This window comes from Pleurodeles waltl, chromosome 3_1 (assembly GCF_031143425.1).
Source record: "Pleurodeles waltl isolate 20211129_DDA chromosome 3_1, aPleWal1.hap1.20221129, whole genome shotgun sequence".
NCBI classification, from domain to species: domain Eukaryota; kingdom Metazoa; phylum Chordata; class Amphibia; order Caudata; family Salamandridae; genus Pleurodeles; species Pleurodeles waltl.
The window spans coordinates 1,332,387,739-1,332,412,601 of NC_090440.1; the positions used below are offsets into that span (position 1 = coordinate 1,332,387,739).

Consider the following 24,863-nt stretch of genomic DNA (forward strand, 5'->3'; position numbering starts at 1 on the left):
TACAAACACCTATATGGATATGTGTATATATTCTTACACAATGCAAAGCAAATTATTAATAAAAATTCAGATGTCTTTCCCAAAACAATACCGTTACCTGCTGTACCATAAACATGAGTCTAGTACATCCTTATCTTGCTAACTGACTCCTCCACGTTATGTCCTAGCCCTTCGGTGAGAAAAGAACATGTAGAATAGAAAACACGTTGCATAACATGTTTTGTACGGAAAACTACTGGCACTTTTAACGTGGCAGTGAAGCTAAGGCTAAGCTGAATACAAAATGGAGTCTGTAACTGGTGAACACTAATGTGACGGTGGACAGCTAAGCCAAGTGCAAAGTGGTGCGACAGGAAGTCAGGGGTCAAAACACAAATCACTATATATGCCTTGAGGAGTTTCAAAGAGATTTTAGAAGGGCAGACAGTGACGATGAAAATAGACATCTCAGCTGTAGCTTATATCAGTCGTTAAGAGGGAGCAGATCCCGTGGCCTGTCAGATTTAGCAAAAGAGTTTTAGTAGGAACACAAGATTGTGGTCAAGGCAGAGTATTTACCAGGTCAATTGAATGATTGAATTTGAGGAACATAAAGGATTTCAGAGACTGGAAGCTTCAATCCGTGGTATGTCAGGAAGATAGACACTGTCTGTGGTCCGCTGAAAGTGTGTCTTTTTGCAAGCAGGCTGACTTGCCAATTAGAGAAGTATTTCAGTTGGATTCCAGATCCAGGGGCTTGTGCAGTGTGAAGGTTTTCAATAGAAATGGGAGGCAATGGGATCTTTTGCCATGATTCAGAGAGTTCTACTGAAGGTGACGATAGAGAAGTGGGAAATTGTGTTTGTGACGCCATTTAGAGTCAATTATGGTTTCCAGCTTTAATGGATTTGGAAAGCGAGGTTCCTGTTTTTCTGGCATTGTATTGCTTACTGAAGAAGGGCATAGGAGAGGAACATCCATTGGTTCTAGACAGGATATTATACCCTCTTTTTCGGGAAGGTGGCAGGAGATCTGACACTTTCAAGGGACTTTCGAGCAGTGCTGTTGAATTGTTCAAAGAGTCTTGTACAACTGGTACAAGAAGAAGGTATAAAGGAGTTTAGAGCAAATAGTCTAGTTGGTGCATGTAGAGGCATATGGATCCCTGTGGAGGCACTTGTAGGGAAAGTGGCAAATTTCCTTGTAGAAACATTTGAGAAAGGGCTAAGTTGAAGAAGTTTGAATTGTTCTATTCAGCTGGACATGTTCATGTGGATAAAAGAACAGTGGGGAGAGAAACTATGGGGTGAAGTTAAGAAAAGCATGAGGTTAAAAAAGCCTCTTGGAGCAAGGTATGAAGATTTGTGGGATGTGAATTTGCTGTTACTTAGTTTGAGTCATGCCCTGGAAATAGGTATCAGGATTTGAAAAGACTTTAAGTTGGCTCTATGCTCGTTTGATATCCTGCAGAAGCGTTTCAGATATAAAGACTTTAGAGGTAAGTAATGAAATGAATGGGCCAGATGGAGTATACTTTGAAATATGGGAACAAACTAAAGTGATAACTGATTCTTTATTTTATCCAAAATTCACAGGATGTGAAAAAGTGTGTAATTGAATGTTTAACTGAACACGAAAACAGAACGATGAAATATAGGAAAGATGGGGAGAATCAATTTTAGATTTAGTATGCAAAACTGTCAACTCGATGATCCCTCTGAGCTTGGACAATGTTAGATTGTTCGACCGCCAGGCACCACCAAGTCTTACTGCCGTAATGGCATAGATTATTTGAGTGTACAGGTGATGAAAAGGGTGTTGGGGAAGGAACTTGAGGGAGGGAGACCTGCAATGAAAGAATGACAGATTTGTGATTAATCCTTTCTAGAGTTCCCCCTCTCAGACCCTCTCTCTACTCCATAAATTGCTAAGTTATTCACCCGAATTCCCATTTCGTAGCATCCCTGAGGGAAGTTCGCCAAGAAGTGTCTGCAAAATAATGTTACTAGCCACAAACAGACTTCACAACAGGAGAGCTTACTATTACAGACTTCTTTCTCACTGGGAAGGCCTTCATCCCTACTCTGAAGGACAGTTTGTTGCACTGTTGTGTGAGAGCCAAGTCTTGGATGTGCAGCTGAAGAGCGCACACACACACACACACACACACACACACACACACACACACACACACACACACACACACACACACACACACACACACACACACACACACACACACACACACACACACACACCCACCCACCCACCCCCCCCATGGGGGACCTACCTCTCAATTTTTTTTTTTCTCATAGGTTCCAAAAATTACACTTCTGGAACATTCTTTTGCAGGTAGCACGACACGCTCTTACACACACACACACACACACACACACACACACACCATGGGGGACCTACCTCTCAATTTTTTTTTTTCTCATAGGTTCCAAAAATTACACTTCTGGAACATTCTTTTGCAGGTAGCACGACACGCTCTTACCCCTGAGATTCAGTTCAAATCTGAACCTTTTGTCAGGTCATCAGTTGTGAACTGGATTCTAGCTATGGCTCACGATCTCGTCCTGTTACCTGACCAAGGACCATGCCCCTAAACTGATGCAGTAGCAGTAACTGCCACCAGAACTGGCCAGGCAAAAGAATAGTGAGCATGCTGTTGTGGGTGAGGCCATTTTTTTTTTTTTTTTTTTTTTTTTACCCAAGCCCCTCCCAATGTGGCTTCTGCTCTCGAAGTCTGGGTAATGTAGTGCTCCATGCTACTAGAGATCAGTAAAGGGATGGCGGCCTGAAAGTAAAAAATGAAATGAAAACAAACATACATTCACCTTGCTATTTGAAAAACAAATTTCTTGGGCAATATCCCCATACTGCATGTTTTTGTGGCGTTGTTTATATAACGCTAGTTCTTTGGATAGCAGAACAACACACCATAGTGTTTATAGCACTGTCTTATTAACTAGTATTGTATTCTAATCAAGCCCCCACATGGCCATGCCACCAGTACTTGGATATGGCAAACGGTACATGAATCTGGCCTCAGAATATTCTGCCATCTCGTCAACAGGCGTGTAACAACATTTTACAAGTCAGTACTGCAGCATCCCTAGAGGCGCCAGTTAGGGCCATGACTGAAAACATATGGAGCTGTGAGTAATGCTACTATAACACAATGGATTAAATGAGCTTTGGAGAAAGCGGGTATTGATATTCAGCAGTTTAAGGCTCACACGGTAAGAGGTGTGATGACTAATAAAGCCTTTCTTTCCGGTGGGAGATTGGAGAGTATTTTAAAAGCTGCTGACTAGTTGAACACAGGTACATTTGCAGATCATTACTTTAGGCCAGTAATGCATATGGCAAATGTGGTGTTGAAGAGCTTTAAACATGCAAAATGGTATCCTTCGGTCATGAAATGGTGATTCTCAAAGTGTAATGAACGGAGAATCAAGATTTCATTAACGACCAAGAGGCTAACATTATCCCACCCGCCTCTACCCTAACAAGAAAATGGAAGAAGATGGATGCGTCATTTACAGTGTAAAAAATACATTTTATAGGAAAGTGTTGAGCACTTGTGGTAGTATTAACCATTGTTTTATATCTAAAAGTTTATAAGGTTTTGAGGATAGAGTTTGTTGATATTGTTGTTTGTTTTAGATGCGCGGTGAAGAGGAATATTGGTTAAAGAAGATCAGTTGGTAAAGAAGCAGGAGATTCAGAGCCTTGCTCTAGCGGGATCCTTGCTCCCCTGGGAACAAGATGACCCGAGTGTACAATAGGCCACTATTTTTTTTTAATTGGTTTTGAGGGACTCGAACAAGACTCCCTCAAACACAACCATCTAGACATCCAAATATTTTTGGATCTTTCCATCTCCAAACCTACTGAACATGTTTACACCAAATCACAAAAAAACAAGTTTTCTGTTTCTGGACCAAGATCTAGCATCTTGCCAATTTTCGTGTAAATCCGTTCAACAGTTTTTCTGCAGTAGTGCTACCTGAAAAGTCTAAGGAAAATGCATGGAGATTTTGTGTTTTGGGACACCTTCCTTGTTCTTACCTCTCTTGGCGGATCAACCAAAACTTTCCATGCACAAACTAGGCATAAAGGAGAATGTTTCTGTAAAGTTTCATAGAGATGCTTCAAATGACACCAAAGTTACTAGCAAAACAAAAAAGGCATTTTCTATGGCAACCCTGACCTCACTATATCTACCATGTGGCGACTGTGTTCTTCCTATCTCAAGAATTTTCAAATGTTGCAGTCACATTATGAATGATGTGATACAAAATTTCGTTACTGATGTAATATGGGAGGGGTAAGCAGCAATGCATGGGGAGGACACGAATTACAGTTACCTTAGGGTACGAGTTGTAGTTGCTTGAGATAACTAAATGTTGAAGTTCTATGGTTTAGTGCTTGTAAAATTTGAACATAACTATAAAATCCATGTAACGTTTTTCTTTAGTGAATTTCTAAGTTTTTTTTTAATTTCCTTTCCCTAGCTATAACGTCCCTGTAACTTTTTAGTAATTTTTTTTTAAGTCGAGTTAATTACCTTGCGTTACTCCAACTGCTTACACGCATTGGTCTGTGCCCAGACCCTGGGCCACCCCCCCACCCCCCTAGAGCACCCAACCCCCACTCCATGCATGGCTTTGGCTGTGCACCGAGGTGGGTCGGCTGCATGGTCTGGCCTACAGCCAGGCCCGGTGGCCCACCCACCATATGTATGTGACCCAGGAGGGGGGCATGCAGCCCTTCTCCCTGGGGCAGTAGCTGCCTTTGGGGTCCAGCCCATTAATAAAATGGGAGGAGGGCGCACAGCTCCCCTCCCTGGGCAGATTTTGGCTCAGGGACCCCATCCCCCACAGCTTGGCCAATTATTGAAAGGGGGTTCATGTTTCTTCCTCCCCTGGTTGATTTGTCCACCGGCCACTTCTAGCTGGGTACCCCGGCCCCTCCCAGGGCACCCAGTGTGTTCTTTTGGGCACTGCTGGAGGGAGCCTCAATGTCCCCATGACCCCTGTCAGCTCCCCACCTCCAGCGGGAGTTGGCATTGCTCCCTTATGCAGGGAGAAACAAAAAAATGCTGCTCCCTGCGTGCAGGAGCAGTTCATCTGTTTTCAAAAGTCCGCTTCCAGTGGGTGGGAGCAGTTTTCCTGACTACTGTATCCTGAGGGTGCACTCCTCATACCCCTGGGGTTGGTGGTGGTCCCAGCACTATTGTCTTCAGGATGGGGCCGCGTTGCCCCTTCTTTTGTAATTGCAGGGCCTTCCCCGGGGGGAGTGGTGATCCAAAGGACCAAAAATCACCTGGGAAGGGGGCCATGTGGAGGGGTCCCTGCCCCCCATACCTCCCCCCTTCCCTCCCAGTGTAAAAAACAGGCCTTGCCCTGGGGCGGGGGTGGTTCCTGGGGTTGTAATCTGCCTGCAGAGGTGGGGCCTTGCAACCCCGCTCTCACTTACTGCTGGCCAGTCATGATGAGGTGGTGATCGCTGGGGCTTGAATCAGCCATGGGGGTGGGGGGGGGCTTGCACTCCCCCCCCCCCCTCTATTGTTAGTATTCTAATATGACCCCGGGGCAGAAGTTATAAACAAGTGCGGGTGTTCTTTTTTTTTTTTTTTGCCCCTTCACTTTGCAGATCCTCTTCGAATATTGTGGCAGGCAACATCAGGCCTAGGGAGATCAAGGTAGTAATACCCTGCCCCAAAATGGCTGCCAACACTTCCTGGTTGAAGTATTGGCAGCCAATCAGATACTGGCATGGGACTTTCTGATTCATGGAGGATCGACGTCCCTAGATAAGTATTTTTTTTTTTTCTTTCTTTTAATATCTGAAAAAAACTACTGAACAGATGTACACCAAATAACAAAAGGAGATGTTTCTGGATTAAGAACTACCTTTTTGGCATATTTGGCATATTTGGTTTAGTTCCGTTGAGCGTTTTGGGCTGTAGTCGTATTCACAATCCCTATAGGAAATTACTTGGGGAAAACACGTTTTGGGCCCCTCTTTTTCTCAGCCTCCACTCGACAAATCACCCCGATACGTTCAAGACAGCAGTTGAAGTGTGTGACAAATCTTGAAGAAATTTTCAAAACTAATTTGCAAAACGGAAACGTAGTTATAAGCGAAACAAAAAGCACTTCGTCTAGGGGAATTAGGTCCTAATTATAACTACCTACTGGCAACTGTCACTAGGTACATTTATATAGATCTCTTATTATATACACTAACAAAAACAGCATTACAAATATATCTCCAAACTTTTTAAATGTACTCCTAATGGAGTGACTCCGGACGTGAGGGTTGTAATAGTTCCTGATGACTTGACTTACAACCCCTGTATGTTGTTGGGCAATCCCTCAAAATGGCTAATCTATGCAATGTTCAGATTACTTTGAAGTTTCGAGGTCTGGTCACAGATGTAGAACAATTTCAGTAACATTATTTCATAAAAACATTACCTGCACCTCATATTCAAATCCGTCATATTTTGATAACTGACATGACATTTTTGGATCTTTGTTTTGACTGTTTAAAACTATGAAAAATAAACTACATTTAAAATGTTACTCTGCAAAGTCTGTTCCCTACAGTGCGACGGATTGTTTCTGTAACATGTTTCTGATAACAGTGAACTTTGCTCCGAAGTTTATGGTACATCCAATACTAAAACCCTTGGAACTGGGGAGTTAGTAAGATTGAACTTTATGTTCGCGGATAGTTTAGTCGTGAAGGCTGACCGAGTTGCAGTTAGGGACAAAGCTATGTAGTGAAGTAAAATAGGGTGTGAAAGTCTTTACTTCAACTTAATTCTCATTTCACTCAAAATCTACAGGTTGTCACTTAGACCCCATAAGTATTTAAACTTGAGAAACTGTGGCAAGGTAAGTTCACTATCTTGAGATCCTGGCTGTAGTCGAAGTTCAATGAAATGTTACTGGAAGAAGAGTGCCAATCATTTTAAATAATTCTTGGGTCTATGCAAGTCTCCTTTCTCAATATGTATGGGGTCTCAAGAGTCATGTTGGTCTCTATATTAATGCCTTTGCCAGCTTTGAAAAATGTCAGCTGTGAAACTCTCTCAAAAAATCTACTTTAGATGAATCAGCCAGCCTAAAAAATGTGAGTTAAGTATTGCAAAGGCTTGCTAAAAACCCTCTAAAAAGAATCCCAACACAAGCTATTGCACCTCACCTCTTTCTAATGGTCATTCAACAGCAGCATTCCCAAGAAGCCAAGGAAGAGCAACTGAATGATGGGCACACATCTGCAAGAAGATTTAAACAGTATGACTCATCATCCCAATCTAAAAGAAGATAAGACCCCCGCTGTATGCTGATTTAATTGTTCGACTCGGTGGTCAGATTGTCGGGTGTATTATCCTTTATAGGGTCGAGTAATGGCCCAAGGCAACATAGTGTGATCAGCCTCGTACTATATGGTTTCAAGGATGGTCTGGGAACCCAAGAACAGCGTTTGAACCTGCAATCAATTATAGATGTACACAAACGCGAAAAGGGGACCTGGCAGCCTTTTAGTTCTTGGATCGGAGTAGCATTTTTTGAGTTAATCAATAGAAGTTATGGGGTCTTTTGCTTTAGCCAGGGCTGTCTAAAACCTTGGGGGATTTTTAATGCGCCTCACATTGTGGGGGTCACAGGACTGCCTCGATACAAATTAGAATGGGCTTGGCTTAGCTCGAGTGGTACATTAAGGTTTGCATACTTGCCACCATTCTACTTCTATTCTTTATCAGTGGCCTAAATTAATGTTTAATTGTTGATAGCAGGGATTTGCCCAAAGAGATTTATGGCTGTTCTGACAGTGCTACATGCAAATAAGGCTCTTTTGATCGTGCGAACCCTAAAGGGCCTCAGGTCTCAATGGTAATTTTGTACAGTTTGAAGATGGTTTGGACATCAAGACCAGCTTACCTAAAACTCATGTGTGGGTGAGATGGGTGCAAATCAGCCCCATGTCTGTCAAGGGGAAGATCCTTACGAGGGTAAATAACTTCCCATTTCTGGGGGTGATGTTTGACTCCAGAAGCACCTGATTACCATGCATCTTTAACAGATTAATTAGATGTAATCATTCTGTTGGGGCTGTATTTGATTTTGAAGTGAAATTGGGGAGCAAACCTGTGCATTCGATTCTTGAAGTATATATCAAATGTATGCCAGTTATGACCGATGGGGCAGCTATATCAGGTCACCGGGACTGCTATCTTCAGCAGGACGAAAACCGTTTTTGCCGGTGCCTATTAGATCTTGCTGTGTCTTGTCACGATTATTTTATGCATAATGAGCTAAGACATACCTATGTTGAAGATTATATCTAGCTTGCCCCACTCCTTTGGATTTCATTATAGGGAAATCAGTACACCTTACTGAATCGAGAGGTTATTACCGACTACTTACCATGCAGCCAAAGACCTAGCATCCCATGGCTGAGATGCGTAATACACACAGAGGAAGCCTTTGGCAGATGGGATTTGTTCCACACACCCAACTGGATTAGCAAGGGTGAAGGCTAAAGTGTCAAACTTATTTATTACTCACTCTGCTGCTAATTGAGAAATTTAAGGAAATGGGAAAACCTTCTCTCCGAGAGACTGATTATTCAAATGTGTGATGGAATCGAACCTTGTCTGTCTCAGGTCAAAAATGCACGGGAAGTATTGCTGTTGACTGAATTCAGTCTAGGCACAATCAGGAGTCATCTATGCTTTTTGCTCGATCAGTATGATTACACATCTATTTTAGTTTACCCTTTTGAGGTTTTGACCCAGACACTGACCAACTTTCTTTTTTTGTAAATATGAGCCTTTTAAATGTTAATATATTTTGCCAGTTTTTTAACTGTATGGAATTAATCAGTGCAAACCAGCATCCAATTCAACTCAAATTTATGCGCATGCTGCCTAGCCCTAGTGTTTGTTTTTCTGTGGGTTGTTCTTAAAAAATAAATATATGTACGTTTGCTTAACTCTACAATAAGACAAACTAGAAATTAATTAATTTAATTTGTGACTGTTAATGTTCATTTAACAAATGTATTCTATTTTTATCTGCGCTCTTATTGTTTAAAAGCAACTGAATAAAGTTTTTGTTGTTAACATTGCACATGGTTATATGATGGATTCCTTCTGTGTGGTAAACGTGTAGTAATCTTGCCATGTGCCATTCAGTCAGCCAGAGCACTGGCTGATGTCAGCAGGCCCATGCTAATGCATGCTGTAAAGCAGATAAATAGTTTCCAGTAATCTCACAAATCGAAAAAAGTACAAACCAGAAATATGCAATCCTTTATTTTTCCGAGGATACCCAGAGGCCTGAAATGACATTGTAATAGCACAAAAATGCCTCCGAATCCTTGGGCTTACAACTGACTGCCCAAGAGCTTGAATACTGGGGAAATAGGTTCAGTCCTACTACATGAAATCACGAACTCCACAGTGACCCTAGCAACATGAGGCCAACTGGGCGATGAGGTCGAATTCCCTTTTGTGCAGTTCCTGAGAATGTTGCCCAACAGATTGTTCACGTAACTGTCAGCATTTCAATTAAGATGTATATGTTATTAGCCAGTATCATCTGCAAGACCCCATACCATGAGATTAGTCTTGAAGCCTTTGACAACAGCTCCTTTTGGAGTTCTACAAGCAAAAATATGGAACGTGCCCTTCTATGGCACATTCCTGTTTCTGAAACAGGTGAACATTATGCTACAGACATTAAAAATGGGACTGTACTCACAGTGGAAGTCTTAAAAGTGCACGTTTAAGTGTGCACCCTCAAAAGAAGTGTTTAATTTACAGATGCTTTCTATTGTGATAGTTTTTGATTTGTAAAGAGGGATGCTAGAAGCTACAGGGTAATGGGCAAAATGTCAGTCTTCTCACTGTGAAGGACAAAGAGGAACCACCAAGAGGAATCCCTTACCAATAAAAAAGGGAAGCGGTGCTACCAGTTCCATTACGTTGTGCCACGAAGGTCCACTTCGTTCGCAGCACCCTGGAAGGGGGTAGCTCCGTGTTCTTCTCAAACAGTGGACGTTATTGCAATCAGATAAATTGGTGATCCTTCTCCTCCTTCTGGATGAAAATCTCTCGATGTGTCAAGTGGTGAAGGTGAGGTCCTCCTGTTTTGCTCTACCTAAATGGCTGAAGAAAATTATCTAGATTATCCCTCTGCCTGCTCAGAAAAAAGTAATCCAAGCCTTAACTTTGTCCAGATTAGATTATGGTAGCATTCATTCACTGACTCCAGATCGTTCGGAATGTAGCGGCACGCCTTCTGTTCTGCCTTCCGAAATTTGCTTTGACCACCCCATCTCTTGTGAGAGTTTCACTGGTTTACAATCTCGAAGGGCATCCACTTTAAGGCATTATGTTATGTCTTTAAAGCCAGAATGCGAGTCGTATTCAGGAGTTAATTCTACCTCATTCGCCGGCTCACTCCTTGCAATCTCAGCACCTGGCATTGTGTACGGCTCCCAAATTTTGCTTGACTTGCATGGGTGGCTGGTCTTCCTCAGTTTTGGGTACCAGCTATGGAACTCGCTTCCACCTTCTCTTAGAAACTGCTCCACTCGCTGTCTTTCGCAAGAACTTGAAGGTGTAGCTCTTAATTGAGGAATGGCCTTTCACTGCCTCTATGGCGTAACGCCATGAGACCCTCATTGGGTAACTGTGTGCTCTGTAAAATCAAATCTGGAAAATCAGATCACTCCGGGATACGCCTTTAAATGTAACAAATAACTAATATGTTGACCAGCAAGCAAAAGAAAACAGCTAGGATACGTTGGTGTTATTAGAAAGCCCACACAACATTGTGCCATTGTTCCTCTGCTGCAGCTCAGCATACATTTAGTTTTGGAGCAAAAGTATAAAATGACCAGCAAAGACACAGATAAAAGCAGCTTTTTAGGCTTTTGTTGGATAACTTATAGAGCCATTGAGTTACAGGCCCTGGCATTTAGAGGCTTTTTTATGCAGTCTGGGGAGGAAGAGGAGGTCACATACTTACCAGAGGGGTATACTTCAGGAGATAATGTATTTTCACATCAGCTAAATATTTACGCTTGCCATGCTTTCTGTAAGTATACATTTTCACATTGGCATGCACGCTGAAAGGAACTTATACACTAGATGAAAGAAGAGCTTTAGTAATACAGCAACAGGGCAAATGGATTTCAGAATACAACAGGCCTTTATGACCAAAGTTCAGTTAAAAAAAAAAAAGCTGCTTAAGCAAGATGGGTTGAATTAATTTTGAGTTAGCTGTATATAGAGGGAAATAGACTTGTACCGTTCTTGATTGCACTCCAACTGGTACAAAGGTGCTACTGATTCTTTCATGGTCAATAAACCTTTACTGTTCTGCTTTTTCAAACTCTGTTGTTCACAAAACATTGCTGTAGTAATTCAAACATTGGCAAGCGGACCAAATGCTGTGGTATATATTCAGTCTGTTAAATTGCTATGGTATAATGAAGCACTTATGCGTCAGAATAGCTGCTTGGTACAGAAGCTTTATGTCCATCTGAATCTAGTTTGTTTCCTTCACTGATAGTTAAAAAAGCAGCTGAATTTGCTGAAGCGTAGGCAATCTTGAATAGCTTTTAAACACATATGTGGATTGTTCCACAAGTGAGTTGGCAAAAAAACGAAATCGATGTATAGTCAAAAAGTTAACATTTGCAAATCTAAGAGCCTAAAATGGCTTGTACAGTATAGGCTTTCATTGCATCCTATAAATTTGTACCTCAAAAACAGATTTTTTTTTTTCCTGTAGCTTCTAACGAAATCCACATTTGATTTTTCCTGCACCGCTCAAGTTGTTTTGTAGCAAATATTAAGGTTGCTGGCAGAAGCTGGGTCGTAGTGTAAGTCGAATAAGAAGAGTAACACAGACCAGTAGTCAGCAGATCTTGAAATAGACAGATTTCAAGAGATTAGTTCCTTGGACTTTGGCATTATCAGACTGTCCCCAAGATTGCAGACAAATTATTTTCTCTTGTAGTAATGATACCTTATTCCCAACTTTGCCACTGTTCTCTTTTCATTTAGAAACCCCATTTGCTATACCAAACTTTTTACCCTCATCACTCTACATTTCGTTTGATGTTCTGTTGCTCTCAAAGCTATTCGCGAATACCATAGCAATTGTTCTGAAATGGCTGCATTGTTGACCCATTTGTTCTAGGGAAGTTGGCAAAAACACAAATTATTGAGTTTATAAACTGTGAAGTAGAATGGCTGAAATGGAATGAAACCTGTGTGAAATGAAGTTGATATATATAAGAACAAGATAGCTGGTGGTAGACCTCCTGGAGTAATTTGTGTTTCTTCAGTCGCAATGGTAACTTAATGATGATAATTCTCTTATAACCACATTAGCCCAACTGTCTTGAAGGAACATATAGTGACTCTCAATGTCGTGCAGAGATGTATTGATTTATTAGTGGATGAAATGAACTAGAATAGAAGTACATAAAAAGCTAGTTTATCTACTACCATTTGCAATTGAATAAAACATGTCAGTAGAAGGTGAACCCATATTATGGTCACTGTAGCTTTTCGACGAGGTGTGTGTCAATTGCAGCTTAAGTTTAGTATCTATCTTCATTGGGTTTAGTGAAAACTTATTAAAACACATTCTTACAAACAATGTACTTACATTTTGAAACTATAATTATTGGAACATTAATTGCTCATAAAATGAACTTTCTGCAAACCAGTGACTTTACCACTTATTCATAAGTAGGTATGCTGATTAATATTGAGGCATGCTTAGTGTGAGAAAAACAATTTACAGCCTGTTTGTCAAAAGGGAAATCCCTGCCAAAAATAAAATGAAAAATTTCATTTGTAGAGTGAAAAGCAAATTCCTCAAATGTTTAGTTCATAATAAAATTCCTCTATAGACTGCAGCAGATTCTGACACTAGTAACTTTCACAGAAATCTGTACAAAAACAAATTAGGTCAGTTGTCTGGAAAATATCTTAATAAAGATACCTGGTCAACAGTATAAACATATATTTTATATTATAGCATAAATCCAAATTAAAGTAATTCTGATACTATGGACATCATGTTTAAGAGTTAAAAATGCAAAACAATAAATACACACTCAGATGAAGTACATTTAACTATAGGATTTAAGATCAGTTATCAGTTTAGTAGTTTAATCTTTCAGCATAGAAATGCATGCTTACAATCTCCTTTTTCATTAAACCAAATTCCCAAATGGCAGTAACTATTAACTATTTCATGTCTTCCCAGTTAAAGAAAATTGTACCATGACTCAAGGATCCCTCAACTTTGACAAATAATACTATGGGGGTTATTACAACTTTGGAGGAGGTGTTAATCCGTCCCAAAAGTGACAGTAAAGTGACAGATATACCACCAGCCGTATTACGAGTTCCATAGGATATAATGGACTCGTAATACGGCTGGTGGTATATCCGTCACTTTTGGGACGGATTAACACCTCCTCCAAAGTTGTAATAACCCCCTATATTTGGTGTAGATAAGTTTTCAGGCCATTATAATTGTTATATCTGCCTAGAACTGTTGGTGACTTCTGTGGTCCAAGCTTAGTTCGCTCCAAAAGAACCTTGTATTCATTTTAGGATGAGGCATTTTGCGGGTGGGCGCCTTCCCATATCAGAAGAGTATCCAAGTTAAAGAATAGTGTTGGAAGTACTCCTCTCCATTCCTGCCTGAGTCCTGTTGTTTCGCATCTTAATCGACAATTGGTTCTCCCTGCCTAGTTTGAGCCTAACCCACGTGTTCATATATAGGGCTCTTAAAGCAGACCAAAGTGATAGAGTAGTGCCCCAATTAATGAAGCTTTTGCCACAGTAGTCCTGTTTGTAGCATCTGTGGGTACTTATACCATTGTGGGTCTGTATGGCGTTTCCTAAATTAGCAAGAAATAAGCCAGGCATATGTTGTAGAATGTTGGTCTAATTAACTAGCATTTAACTAACAAGAATTATGTGCAGTTGAAAATCTGGTTCTAATATGTCCTCTTCAGGCATGATAGAAGAATATTTAACTATTTGAAGTGTTTAGTTGTCTGGCTGGTAAAAACATGAAAAAGTATTTGGAAACATAACATTTTGACTCTTAGCTGTGTTCTTGTGTTTTTTCCTTCAGGCCGTCCTTGCCTTAGCTGCCTCCTGGACATCAAGACAGGTGGGAGAACGGACGCTCACTGGCACAGTTATAGACAGTGGAGATGGTGTCACCCATGTCATTCCTGTAGTAAGTTTATACAGCTTAGCCAACTTTTAACTTGCCTGTTTAAGAAGGTTAGAATTGCTGAAAAATACTTATGAGTCTTGTTTTACTTGTGAAACCAGGTCATTACAAGTACATAGCTGCACCCTTAAGGGTGAAACACTGTTGGCATTTAGATCTAAAACTACAATTGCCATTAGTGCTAAACACAATTCACTTAAGTAAAAACTTAGGTTATGCTCTGCCATACAGTTATGGTATCCTAGTGTTCTGCTAATGTTATGTTATAACTTTAAACCAGGTGCAGAACAATATCTGTAAACTGAGAGTGCATTACTTGTTTATAGAGAAAAATGATGTGCTTACTGTACATCTGTGTTCTTTCAGAATCTGTCTTTCCTGATATCTGATAGCTCTCTAATCTTGCCATTTTTTTATTCCCTGCTTTTGTAAACACCCCTCCTCTTGTGTGCAAGTTCAAAAGCTCTTCATACACACTCTTAAAATAAACCTGCAAGGCGTAATGTTATCCTATCTCACTTATGCAATATATTTAACTTTAGAGCCCTTTCTTACCTCATTTAGTTTTGGTTTCTTCTGCCTAATGAACACTGGTACTTGTGCTTTGAATTCTTTTTGCAATATGTTGGTGCTAGTGGATGTATTATCTGATGTGTCCTGGAGCTCAGCTGGACTTTGTGCCCGTCTCTGGGTACTTGGTGCACATTTAGTAATAGAGAGCTGCAGATGCTTGTGCTGGCATTTTTAGGATCGTACCTGCGAAAGCCTGCGCTTGCGAGACAGTTGTTTTCTGTAAAGGGCTTGCAGCCTGCCCATTACTTAACATTTGTTGGGTTCTGTTTCACTCTTCTTTGTTGCCTCCTAATTGGCCAGCGCTGGCCAGCCTTCAATTCCGCTCATCTCTGTGGAGCAGGTATCAAGCACAAGTTAATCAAATTTAATCCAACCACCCACCTCTTACCCACCTCCCCAATCTGGTATTTCCTCCATCCTCCCACACCCTTCCATCATTTTGTTTAATGCTAAAGCCCTCCCCCATCTCTTTAAAAAAAAATAAAAATAAAAAATAAAAAAACATTTAAGAGCGTGGGCTGCTGTGTTACATAACTTAATTTTTTTTTTTTTTTAACGCAATGGCGTGGTCAACTCTGGCCGCACCATAGCTCTTTTTCACTTAAATCTGCCTTGTTACTATAGAGTAGGAACTCGGTCCTAAGGACAATGGAGTGCTTTATATTTAGCAGCATTTACATTGTACAAAGTCACACACATTTGTAAGGATGGTCGCAGAATCACAGGATGTTGAGCAACATCAGACTTCCGGTCTCAAATGTAATTATAACAGGAATCTGCCCCAGGGAAGTACTTTACATTCACAGTCTATCACATTACACATGGCTGTCTTCATTTGTTTTTTTTAAGGATATGCCCAGAATCACTATTCGTTTGGTTGATGCTGGGACTCGAACCCTAGTCTCCAGTTCAAAAATCGACAGGGCACACCATAAGGCCGTATCTTCTGCCCTCTGCTGCTGCCCCTATCCTTCATCTTGTTCTGTACTTCTCCCTGCTCTCCTGTTTCTTCAACCCCTCCTCTTTCTCCCTTTCTTGTTTATACTGCATTCGTGTCCCTAGTTGTTATTTTTTGTTCTCCTAGAACACACTGATGCAGACTGTGGTACAATTAAAACTCGAACCCTGGTCTCCAGTTCAAAGTCGACAGGACGCACCATAAGGCCACATCTTCTGCCCACCACCACCACTACTCCTGTCTTTCATCTTGTCCTGTGCTTCTCCCTGCTCTCCTGTTTCATCAACCATCCCACTCCTCCCCCGGACCCTCTTTCTAGTTTATACTGCATTTGTGTCTCTAGTTGCTTTTTTTTGTGCCTCTAGAACGCACTGATGCAGACTGTGGCACAGTTAATAAAAAAATAATCTTGTAGTACATTTACTTGTTCGTCCTCCGAGAACAGTCTGCCTTGTAAGTTGCAATTAAATTAACATGGAATGCAGCGCTTGTACACAGTGAGTGCCAACCATGTATAATGTGCAGCCACACTGGTGTACAACATGGTATAAACGTATTCTGAAAGCCAATGATTTATAAAGGACTGAGGCTCAAATCTCACAGCGCCTGTCACTGTAGGGAAGTCAACTACTCATTATGGCTGCACTGGGAAAGGGGTCCGTCCTCTTCACCCCTCTAGTGGGACAAACCTCCTTACCTTATAATCTAATAAAAACCCAAGCGCAACGTGTAAAATACATCTGATCATTTATTTTGAATGAATAAACTCATAAAGTCCTCTACATGAAATCTCATGCCCATATATAAACCTCTTAATCAATCTTTTAATAAAAAAAAGTCCTCAGAAGAGTCTCCACTTTTATTAATGGATTTTTTTTATTTTTAGTTATCTCTGACTATCCCCAATGAATAGCTAACATGTTTCGTCCTGTTCAAGGACTTCTTCGGGGCTCCCACATTTATGTCTTCGATAATGTCTTGTCAATCTCGCTTCAATATAAGTTTCTTCAAAGTCTTCAGTCAAACGCTAAAGCACCCGTCAAAAGTGTAGTATTGGTAAGTAACCTTTTTTACTCTGTTTACGTTGAGGACAAGACTCCATATATCTTGCTTCCTAGTTTCTCTTTTCTCCTTAGAACATCCTTGCCAGAAGCTCCGGCAGGCTGAGATAACCGACAACCTGACGAAACGCATTGGCTATTAATTGGAGAGATTCAGGGATTACAACATTCTCAAAGCCAGAAACTTTTTTTTTATTTTTTTTTTATTTTTAGGCGAGACCTATTGGTTTTGCCAATCCTTGATGTATTATGCTTTCCAAAGTTATCAGCCAGGCAAAGTGAAGTGGGTGATCTCTCAGTGCAACATGGGAGTGACCTTCTGCAAAAGAAAGTGCATTTTTGTCCCTGCCTCAGCATCATACTGCAGCTAGAGGTGCATAGACTCAAAAACATTCTGTGGGACGTTTGAAAGGAAGGCAAGGTTCTGCCTCCCCAGAAACACTCAACAGTGCAGAAGGAGCTTTGCTGCCAGGAGCTGTATAGAAGCACCCTGCAATCTAGCTCTGAGGGAGCCCAATACATTCACATAAAAGTCGAGTATCTCACTGAGGTAGTGCATGCCTTGGAAAGAGCTAATTATATTTGTTAATTGTGTACACCCTAGTGTGTGCCAAGCCCATCAATGAAGATCCTTACTGCACAGTCCACTGCAGTGTGCCTTTATAGTGATGGTAGCCCAAAGATATTTGTCCACTTTTTTCTTTGTGATTTATTTATTTTATTTATTTATGCGTAAGTTATCTAATCGTTGATTCTTTGTGGGTTTTTTTCACATATCAATTTCCTTACAGGGCCTGTTTGAGTGTGTTCTTTGTGGTTGACCCTTTCAAAGCCTGTGATGTCACTTGTGGGATCTGTACCCAGCTACACCTTGCTGGAACCTGTTTCCAGACTGTGATTTACTCTCTCAGTAATCTGTTTCTTCAGATGAGAAACCTTTTTTTATCTCTACAGTTTACGAAAGTGGATTATTAGTGGGAGTGGTAATGAGTCCTCACCAAGTATTAGTAACACTAATCTGTATCAGTTCCAGTTAGGTTTCTTTCTGATGAAGGGAACCAGTTATGATTTTTGCAAGGTTGTCATAACCCACTATAATTCACTCCTAATGCATTTTGAAAATCAGTGCTTTTACTCTTAGTGGTAGTCTGAGCCTCTGTCTTGAGGGTCCGGGACAAAGTCAAAGTTTCAGGCCGACCGTGATGGAGCACTGGTCAGACACAGAGGCCAGGTTGGTCCTGGTCAAAGTTTTACCTTTGCACTTAGAAACTTTTCTGGTTCTTTTTCTCGTCGAGTCCAGTGTTGACTTTGTCAATGGACAAAGTCAAGTCCAGCTGTCTGGGGAAGAGTCTTGATTTTCTAAGGTGTTTGAGGCTACCTATGAACCAGCAAGTGGTGGTTATCTTTGAGCTTTGGACTCTGTGCTCAATTAACATTTTTTTTTCTTTTTAGCTTAGGCTCACAAGTTGCAGTTCTCTGGAGAGAAAAAAGTACTCTAGCACCAACTGAGGGTCTAGGACCTGTGGGGTACCTATTTGTCGACTAGTACTGAATCTCATGGGCTACACCGGCAGAACCCTGGGCAAGATCAGTGCAAACCGGTCAGCTGGACACTTTTCAGGGGCAGACTTGTTTAGCTTCTGTGCCCCTGAAGCTTAACAGGAGGCAAACCAACTACCTCTTGAAGTCTTCTCACTGGTGCTTGGCATGAGTGGGTGCAAGTCCAACCATTGGGGGAGTCGCTCTCCCGAAGATCAGCAGCAGGAAGCAGTCCTCCTTCTTCTGAAGTCCACAGAAGATGTGGTCTTCCTTGGTACAGCCTTTTATTCTGAAGTCCACATTTTCAGCAGGTGCTGTCCTTCTGTTCTTTCTGAGTCCACTATTGTTTGGAGCCTAGTAGCAATGGCTGCCGCTTTTATACCAATTTTGAGTTTGTGGAGGTGGGGGAGACACTCCCTAGTCAATGGCACTACTATTCCCACAGGACCACCCCACTATTCTACACTTTTGGGTGATTGGCACTAAATCCAAGATGTCTGGACCCTTTTTCCCTGGTCAGAGGTATGGGTGCATACCCCTGAGGTGTGTCCAGCATAATGAGCAACCCATCCTGGAAAACTGATTCTGCAACTGGTTTTTCCCCTACAGAAGAGATGCCAGCCTCTCTGCCTGCAGAAATGAAAAGGCAGGCTGCAGTGTGACTCACACTTACCTATCAGACGTAACTTATTCATTGAAGCTGGGCGATCTATGGCTGCAATCCTCCGGCCATACTGTTGAAGGAGGTCACACTTCTTTTCTCCTTAGTCCTTTTGTTCCCAGTTTCTGGGAGCGCTTCACACCTCCTGGCAGGAAGACAGCCGGTAGTTTCAGGTGACAACTGCTGCAATTTTTCAGAAACAGGTACTAAATCTTTGGGGCAAAAATCTGACTTCAGCAGTCAGTCTGTTTTAATGTAACAAATACCTGGACACCGCTAAGTACTGTATTTTGTGGTCCCAAGTGGAAGTTAGCACTTAGTGGTTGGGCTAGTGTAACCCCCATGTCAGCCAGTGGGACTGACAGCCGCTCTACAGTGAAAACGACATTTGTGAGTTTTCACTGTTAGGACATGTAAAACATAAAAATTTACTTCATTTTAATATTTAGCACTCTGTCTTAAAAGCTTTTGAGGCCTTCCTTGGTGGATGGTTGGAGAATTATAAATATTAAGAAGGAAGGTTTGAACTTGGCAAAAGAGTTCTGTCGTGTTGAGTTAGCAGTTTACAAGCTGGCTGAGTAAGTGGCAGTGGCAGACCTTCAACTATGATTTCACTTTGTCACTTCGGTGTTGACACATTAAGGGCTGCACTCCACTGGTGACATTTAACTTACCAGCCATAGGTACTTGTAGTATCATATACTACGGACTTTTAAGTAAATTAAGTATGCCAGTCAGGTGCTATCCAATTTTACGTATATTTTGAAGGGTCAGAGCACATGCAGTGGGACCTGGTCAGCAGGGCCTAGTACACTTGAGATCAAGGAACAATCGGCATCTGTTATCAGTTTGGGGCGTGATCTTACAAAAAGATCCCTTTACTTAGATCCAGCATTGGATCTTTAATAGGTACCCAAGCTTAATCATTCCCCGTTGGCAGGCTGAGAGTCTTCAGCAGCACTTTGCACAGAAATAGCACTAACGTGTCTGCAAACCTGTGCTGCAGTAGTCTGTTTATTTGGCAGCACATTCACCACATTGTAAAAGGCAAGGGGCCAACCATTAAGTGAATGTTCTCTGAATTCTTCGCCTAAGAAGTCATAATGGTTCGGATTTCTACTGCATGCCATATAGGCAGGAATCGTTATCAAGAGCTGTACTGATGCTTACATCTGCTTCCTTATGAGGACAAAATTAGATTTTTTTTTCCTTTTCTGCCCTGTAGGATTTTCAAGCTTTCCACATTCACTTGTTATCCGGACCATCGCTGAAAACGTTGGGCTCTGCCTAGGAGCTAATGTTTCTGTTATCACTGATAAAATTAAGACTTTTACACTTCCATAATGGCGGAACATTGCTCTAAAAAAAGGTGGCATTGCTTCCTATTGCTTATTATAAAGAAGTAGGGCAGTAACATTCATACGGTGTGCTTGCACTGTGGTGTACTGGATCGATGTGCCAAAGAATTGTACCATCTGCCAGACTTATTTATTAAAAATAAATTGAAAACTGAAGGAATTAAAATCAAGGACAGTTTTTTTTCTTTGTAGGAGGTACTCCCTCTAGAGCTGTTTTAAGGGGCATTGAGCCAGAAGTGTAGCACCTGGGCCTGAATGGCTTCCTCAGTCACACAAGTTCTTCCATCATTATCTGATTGCTTGCTGACCAGGAGCCCTGTCATAGAATACGGCGCTCTCTCCTTGTTTGTGCCAGAGACACCTTTCAAAAGGTGCAGCCGGCGCAAACCGAGATTGCACCATAACATATTGAATGTGCTGGCTCAAGGGCAGCCTCAACCTCGTGCTGCCCTCGGGACAGCATATTTAAGAGTAATACAGAGCAGCTGTTTCAAAGCTGATCCATCTTTCTCTGTGCAGACGGCACTCCGCCTGCACTTTTAAGAGGGATTAGTGAGTGACGGCACACTCCTGCAAGGGGATGTCTGAAAGGTCCATAGAACCCCTTTTCTCCTCCCCACAGAGGGCTGCCTTTAGAAGGCACACTAAGTGTGCCACCTTTTTGTGGCACACTTTCAACGTGCCTTCTAAAGGTATGTTTGCCTCTGCGCCCATATCTGTCATATGGCGCAAGCGCAGAGGCAAAGTGATCCCCTCATTTGCATGGGGCCATGCCCCCGTTGAAACGAGGGAAGCCCTCCAATGATAGCGCTGGCACACATATAGCGCCAGCGCTATCTCTATTACAGAAGGGGCCGCACAAGCGTTTGTGGCTCCTTCTGTAATAGCAAAGTGGGCCGGGACCACCCAAAGTGGGCGCAAATGCCCGTTGTGCACACAGGGAACTTCTACTATACGGCCCCTAAACTCTGTTCTAATGTCTTCATTAGGAGTGTGCAAAATTTTCTTTGGACTTCATAACTTCACAACTGTTACATTGTTTTGTTTCCAAACAAAAGGCTAGTAGTTCCCACGGTCAGAACATGATTTCTCAGGAGAAACACTTTTTGGGAGAATTTTAAATCATAAAATTTGTTTTGCTGGAAGTGATCCCAGCAAGAGAAGTTGCAATTTGATTTCTGCACACCCTTTAGAGTACAGGTACTGCAGAAGGGCACACTAGATAGGATTAGATGCCTTAAGGATAATCCGGAACTGGTTAGGTACCCTTTTCGGTGTTTGTTCAACAGAGGATGGATAAGTTTATGCAGTGCCTTTCTAGAGGGTAGTGACAATTCTTCAGTTGCATGAAAAAGAGTTAAGCCTTTAGTTGGCTCCCTGCTCAAGAGGCTTATCCTGTACAATTTGTTTCTAAGGTTTACGGATGTAGGCCAGATCGATAAAAGGGAGCTTTTGATGTGTTATCTGCGTGATATTTGAGGATAAATCAATGAGAAGGGAGCTTTGGAAACTCCCTATCAAAAGTGTCATCTGGCAAGGTACTGCCCTGCAGCTTTTTTTAAATATAACAAATCACAAAATACAGCTAAAGAATAAAAATGAACATGTAAATTATAATAGGTAGTGTAGCCATGTTAACAAACTGATTCAGAGCGGGGTTAGGCCCTAGCTCAATCTGAGAATACTACTGGTTGTAGAAATGTAGGTGTCAATGAAAGAATATATGTCCAGAAAGAGTATGTTTTACAGAATATTCAAAAAAAGGAGAGAAGACCAAGCTATATAACAAAAACATGCAAGTAATCCGGAGTAAGAATCCTGGGGAGTTTTATTATATTAAAGCCAAACTAGGACTGCTATGTGAAGGCGCACTTAACAGTTTTAAATAAATATGCTAAACGTTTCTCTCACATTTTTGCATACAGTACAGATAAGTAATTAGAATTGGTGTCCATTCACAACACAGTTTTGCAATTACAGTGTGGTTTTCGATTCACAAGTGTTAAAACTGATTTCGTTTGAGAATGTTGCATGTGTAAATTGTGACTTAGCTAAATCATGGAGAATTACTAGAAAACTAGATTACGTGACATTGTCCTCTGGTGTTCCATACCCCCCATCATTGTACCGAGTTGTGGAAGGGTAGGGGTTCATGAGAACAATAGTACTAACTCTACTTTTCACCAGCCCCCTCACCCCCAAACCACCTCCCGCAATGTTAAATGGCATTTTCCTGTGTGAGCTCTGGGTTGGCAGATGTATAAGGCATTAAGGATACTGACATGAATGTATATAGTAATGAAAGTGCAGACTATGCGGTTTTCTCTTTCTAGTGTACAGAGTATCTTTCAATCCTTTTGCCACGTTATACTGAAGAAGGCCAGAATAAATCTGAAATAGAATATAGTTCTAAGTATGCAAGCTTTGATCCCGGAGATCAAATAAAGATCATCTCCCAGTATATGACAGATGTGCCAGATGTCGGTATAGAGGGTTTACATGTAATATGTGTAGAGTGTAATATGCTAATTTTTACCTTTGATGAATGTGGGCTGAGGGTTCCTGACTCAGAAAAGGTGAAGCTGATCATGCCCCTGTTCTCCTCCTTCAGCAGTGGTAATAAACAGCGAATTATATCCTGCAGATCTGCATGTTTGGTTTATGCAATGGCAGGTTCCATGTACACTGGTTATAAACTACAGTGTGTAACCGTATTTAGAGTACAAGGTGTTAAATTCCTGCAGTGAGTTAGAAATAACTAAGCTTTGTTTGCACAACTAGAATTGTTTTCGTTTGTCAGCTGATTCAGTAGGAATATTTTTCACGCATCAGTTACACTGTATCAGGAGATGAGAATTTTGACATTTGCATAGTGGTATTACATGAGTGTTTATTATTACACTTGTTCCAAGTAAAGTTTTTGGTCTCATATTTTCACTAGACACACACGCACGCACACACACACAATTTGATCATGATGACATCCGTTTTAAGGTATTGTAATTTTAAATATAATACCAAAGATTTTTTTTTAAAGAGTCTGGTTAAATGACATACAAAAAGCAATCCTGTTGATCCAGCAATTGTTAATTTCTTTTATATTAGAGTCCTCGTTTTCGTGGTGCTCTTCAGGGAGTTTATATATTGTAAACCCATTGATATTGGTGGAGTACAAACTTAGCATGAGCGCAGTGGGGCACTGAACAAGGCCATGGCTCCAGGGAAAATAAGTCATTGGGTGATGTTCAAAGGCCAACTGTCAGGAACAGATAATGCTTCTTTAATAGGTGTGTTTTAAGCTTTTTCTGTAGGATAGGTGTTGCCAATCTATATGGATTCTAGCCCAGATCCTGGGAGCAAGAACAGAGGATTGCTTTGTTTTCTTTATTGCAGTGTTTCATTTCAGGTCTGGTGACATCCAGACACCTGATTTGGTGTTGTCCTTCAGACGTAGCAAGTTTGTTTACCAGGTAACCTAAGGTCTTGTTGTTGAAGGCTTTGTAAGTAAAGCAACAGGTCTTCAAGATGATTTGGAGTGGAAGAGTCAGCCTGTGTAGGTCTTGTAATGTGGAGGTTATGTTGAATTTCTTCAAACTCTTATGAGCTGTGCTATTGCAAGTATTGATGCCTTTCAGTGGAGCTAGTGTGGTATCAATGACGCTGCTGAACCGGGTGTTGCCTGTTTCTAACTTGGAGCGAACGAGAGCTTGTAAATTTTCCTGAACCCAGGAGAAACAGCTACACTTTCTTCAAAAGGGAGAGTTGGAAACAAACTGGCTTGGTTTTGACCGAAAGGTCTCAGTTGACAATGATTTCCACAGATTGTGTGGTCTGACAGCTACAGGGTGAAGCCGGATAGGTTGCTTTTGAGAGACATGAATCTGTGGTTGCCTGACAGTTAGCAAACAGGAAGAATGAATTCTTTATGGGGTTCTAATCAGATTGGATAATTTAGGATTTGTGACTCTGTCATTACTTCAGGATATTTTTAGGTAGAATTGCAAATATGTAGGTAGAATTGGCAATGTCCTGCATATCAGTGGAACTTGAGGTTACTGTCTTCAAGAATGAATTTGAGGGATTATGTGTAGAGGTTAAAGATGATGGGGCAAAGATTGGAGCCCAGACATACTCTGTAAGTGACTTAAGCATCTGTGATCCATGCAAACAATTGTTGTGAACTGGCATCTGTTCCTGAGGTAAAACGTGAACCATTTCAAGTTAGTGGCGGAAAGTCCCATGCATGTTTTTAGGGTGTTGATTTCAAGCACCGCAGAGGCAGGAAGCGGGGTTGGTCCGGTTTGTTTTTGTTTTGTTTTTATGAGGAAGGGCCTCATTGACTACTTGATTTGTTGTAGGTTCAGTGCTGCAGTAAGGTGTGACACCTAAGTAGTAGTTCTGTATAAAGATTATTCTTGCTGATAT

General features: G+C 41.3%; 1 protein-coding gene across 1 annotated transcript in view; it reads left to right on the forward strand.

Annotated features, from left to right (window-relative positions):
* ACTR3 (actin related protein 3) overlaps positions 1-24,863 on the forward strand; it is a 220,709-nt gene that overhangs the window by 110,983 nt on the left and 84,863 nt on the right. Inside the window, exon 6 of the mRNA XM_069224689.1 lies at positions 14,184-14,291. Within this exon, the coding sequence (XP_069080790.1) occupies positions 14,184-14,291 (108 nt within the window). The remainder of the gene's footprint in view (positions 1-14,183; positions 14,292-24,863) is intronic.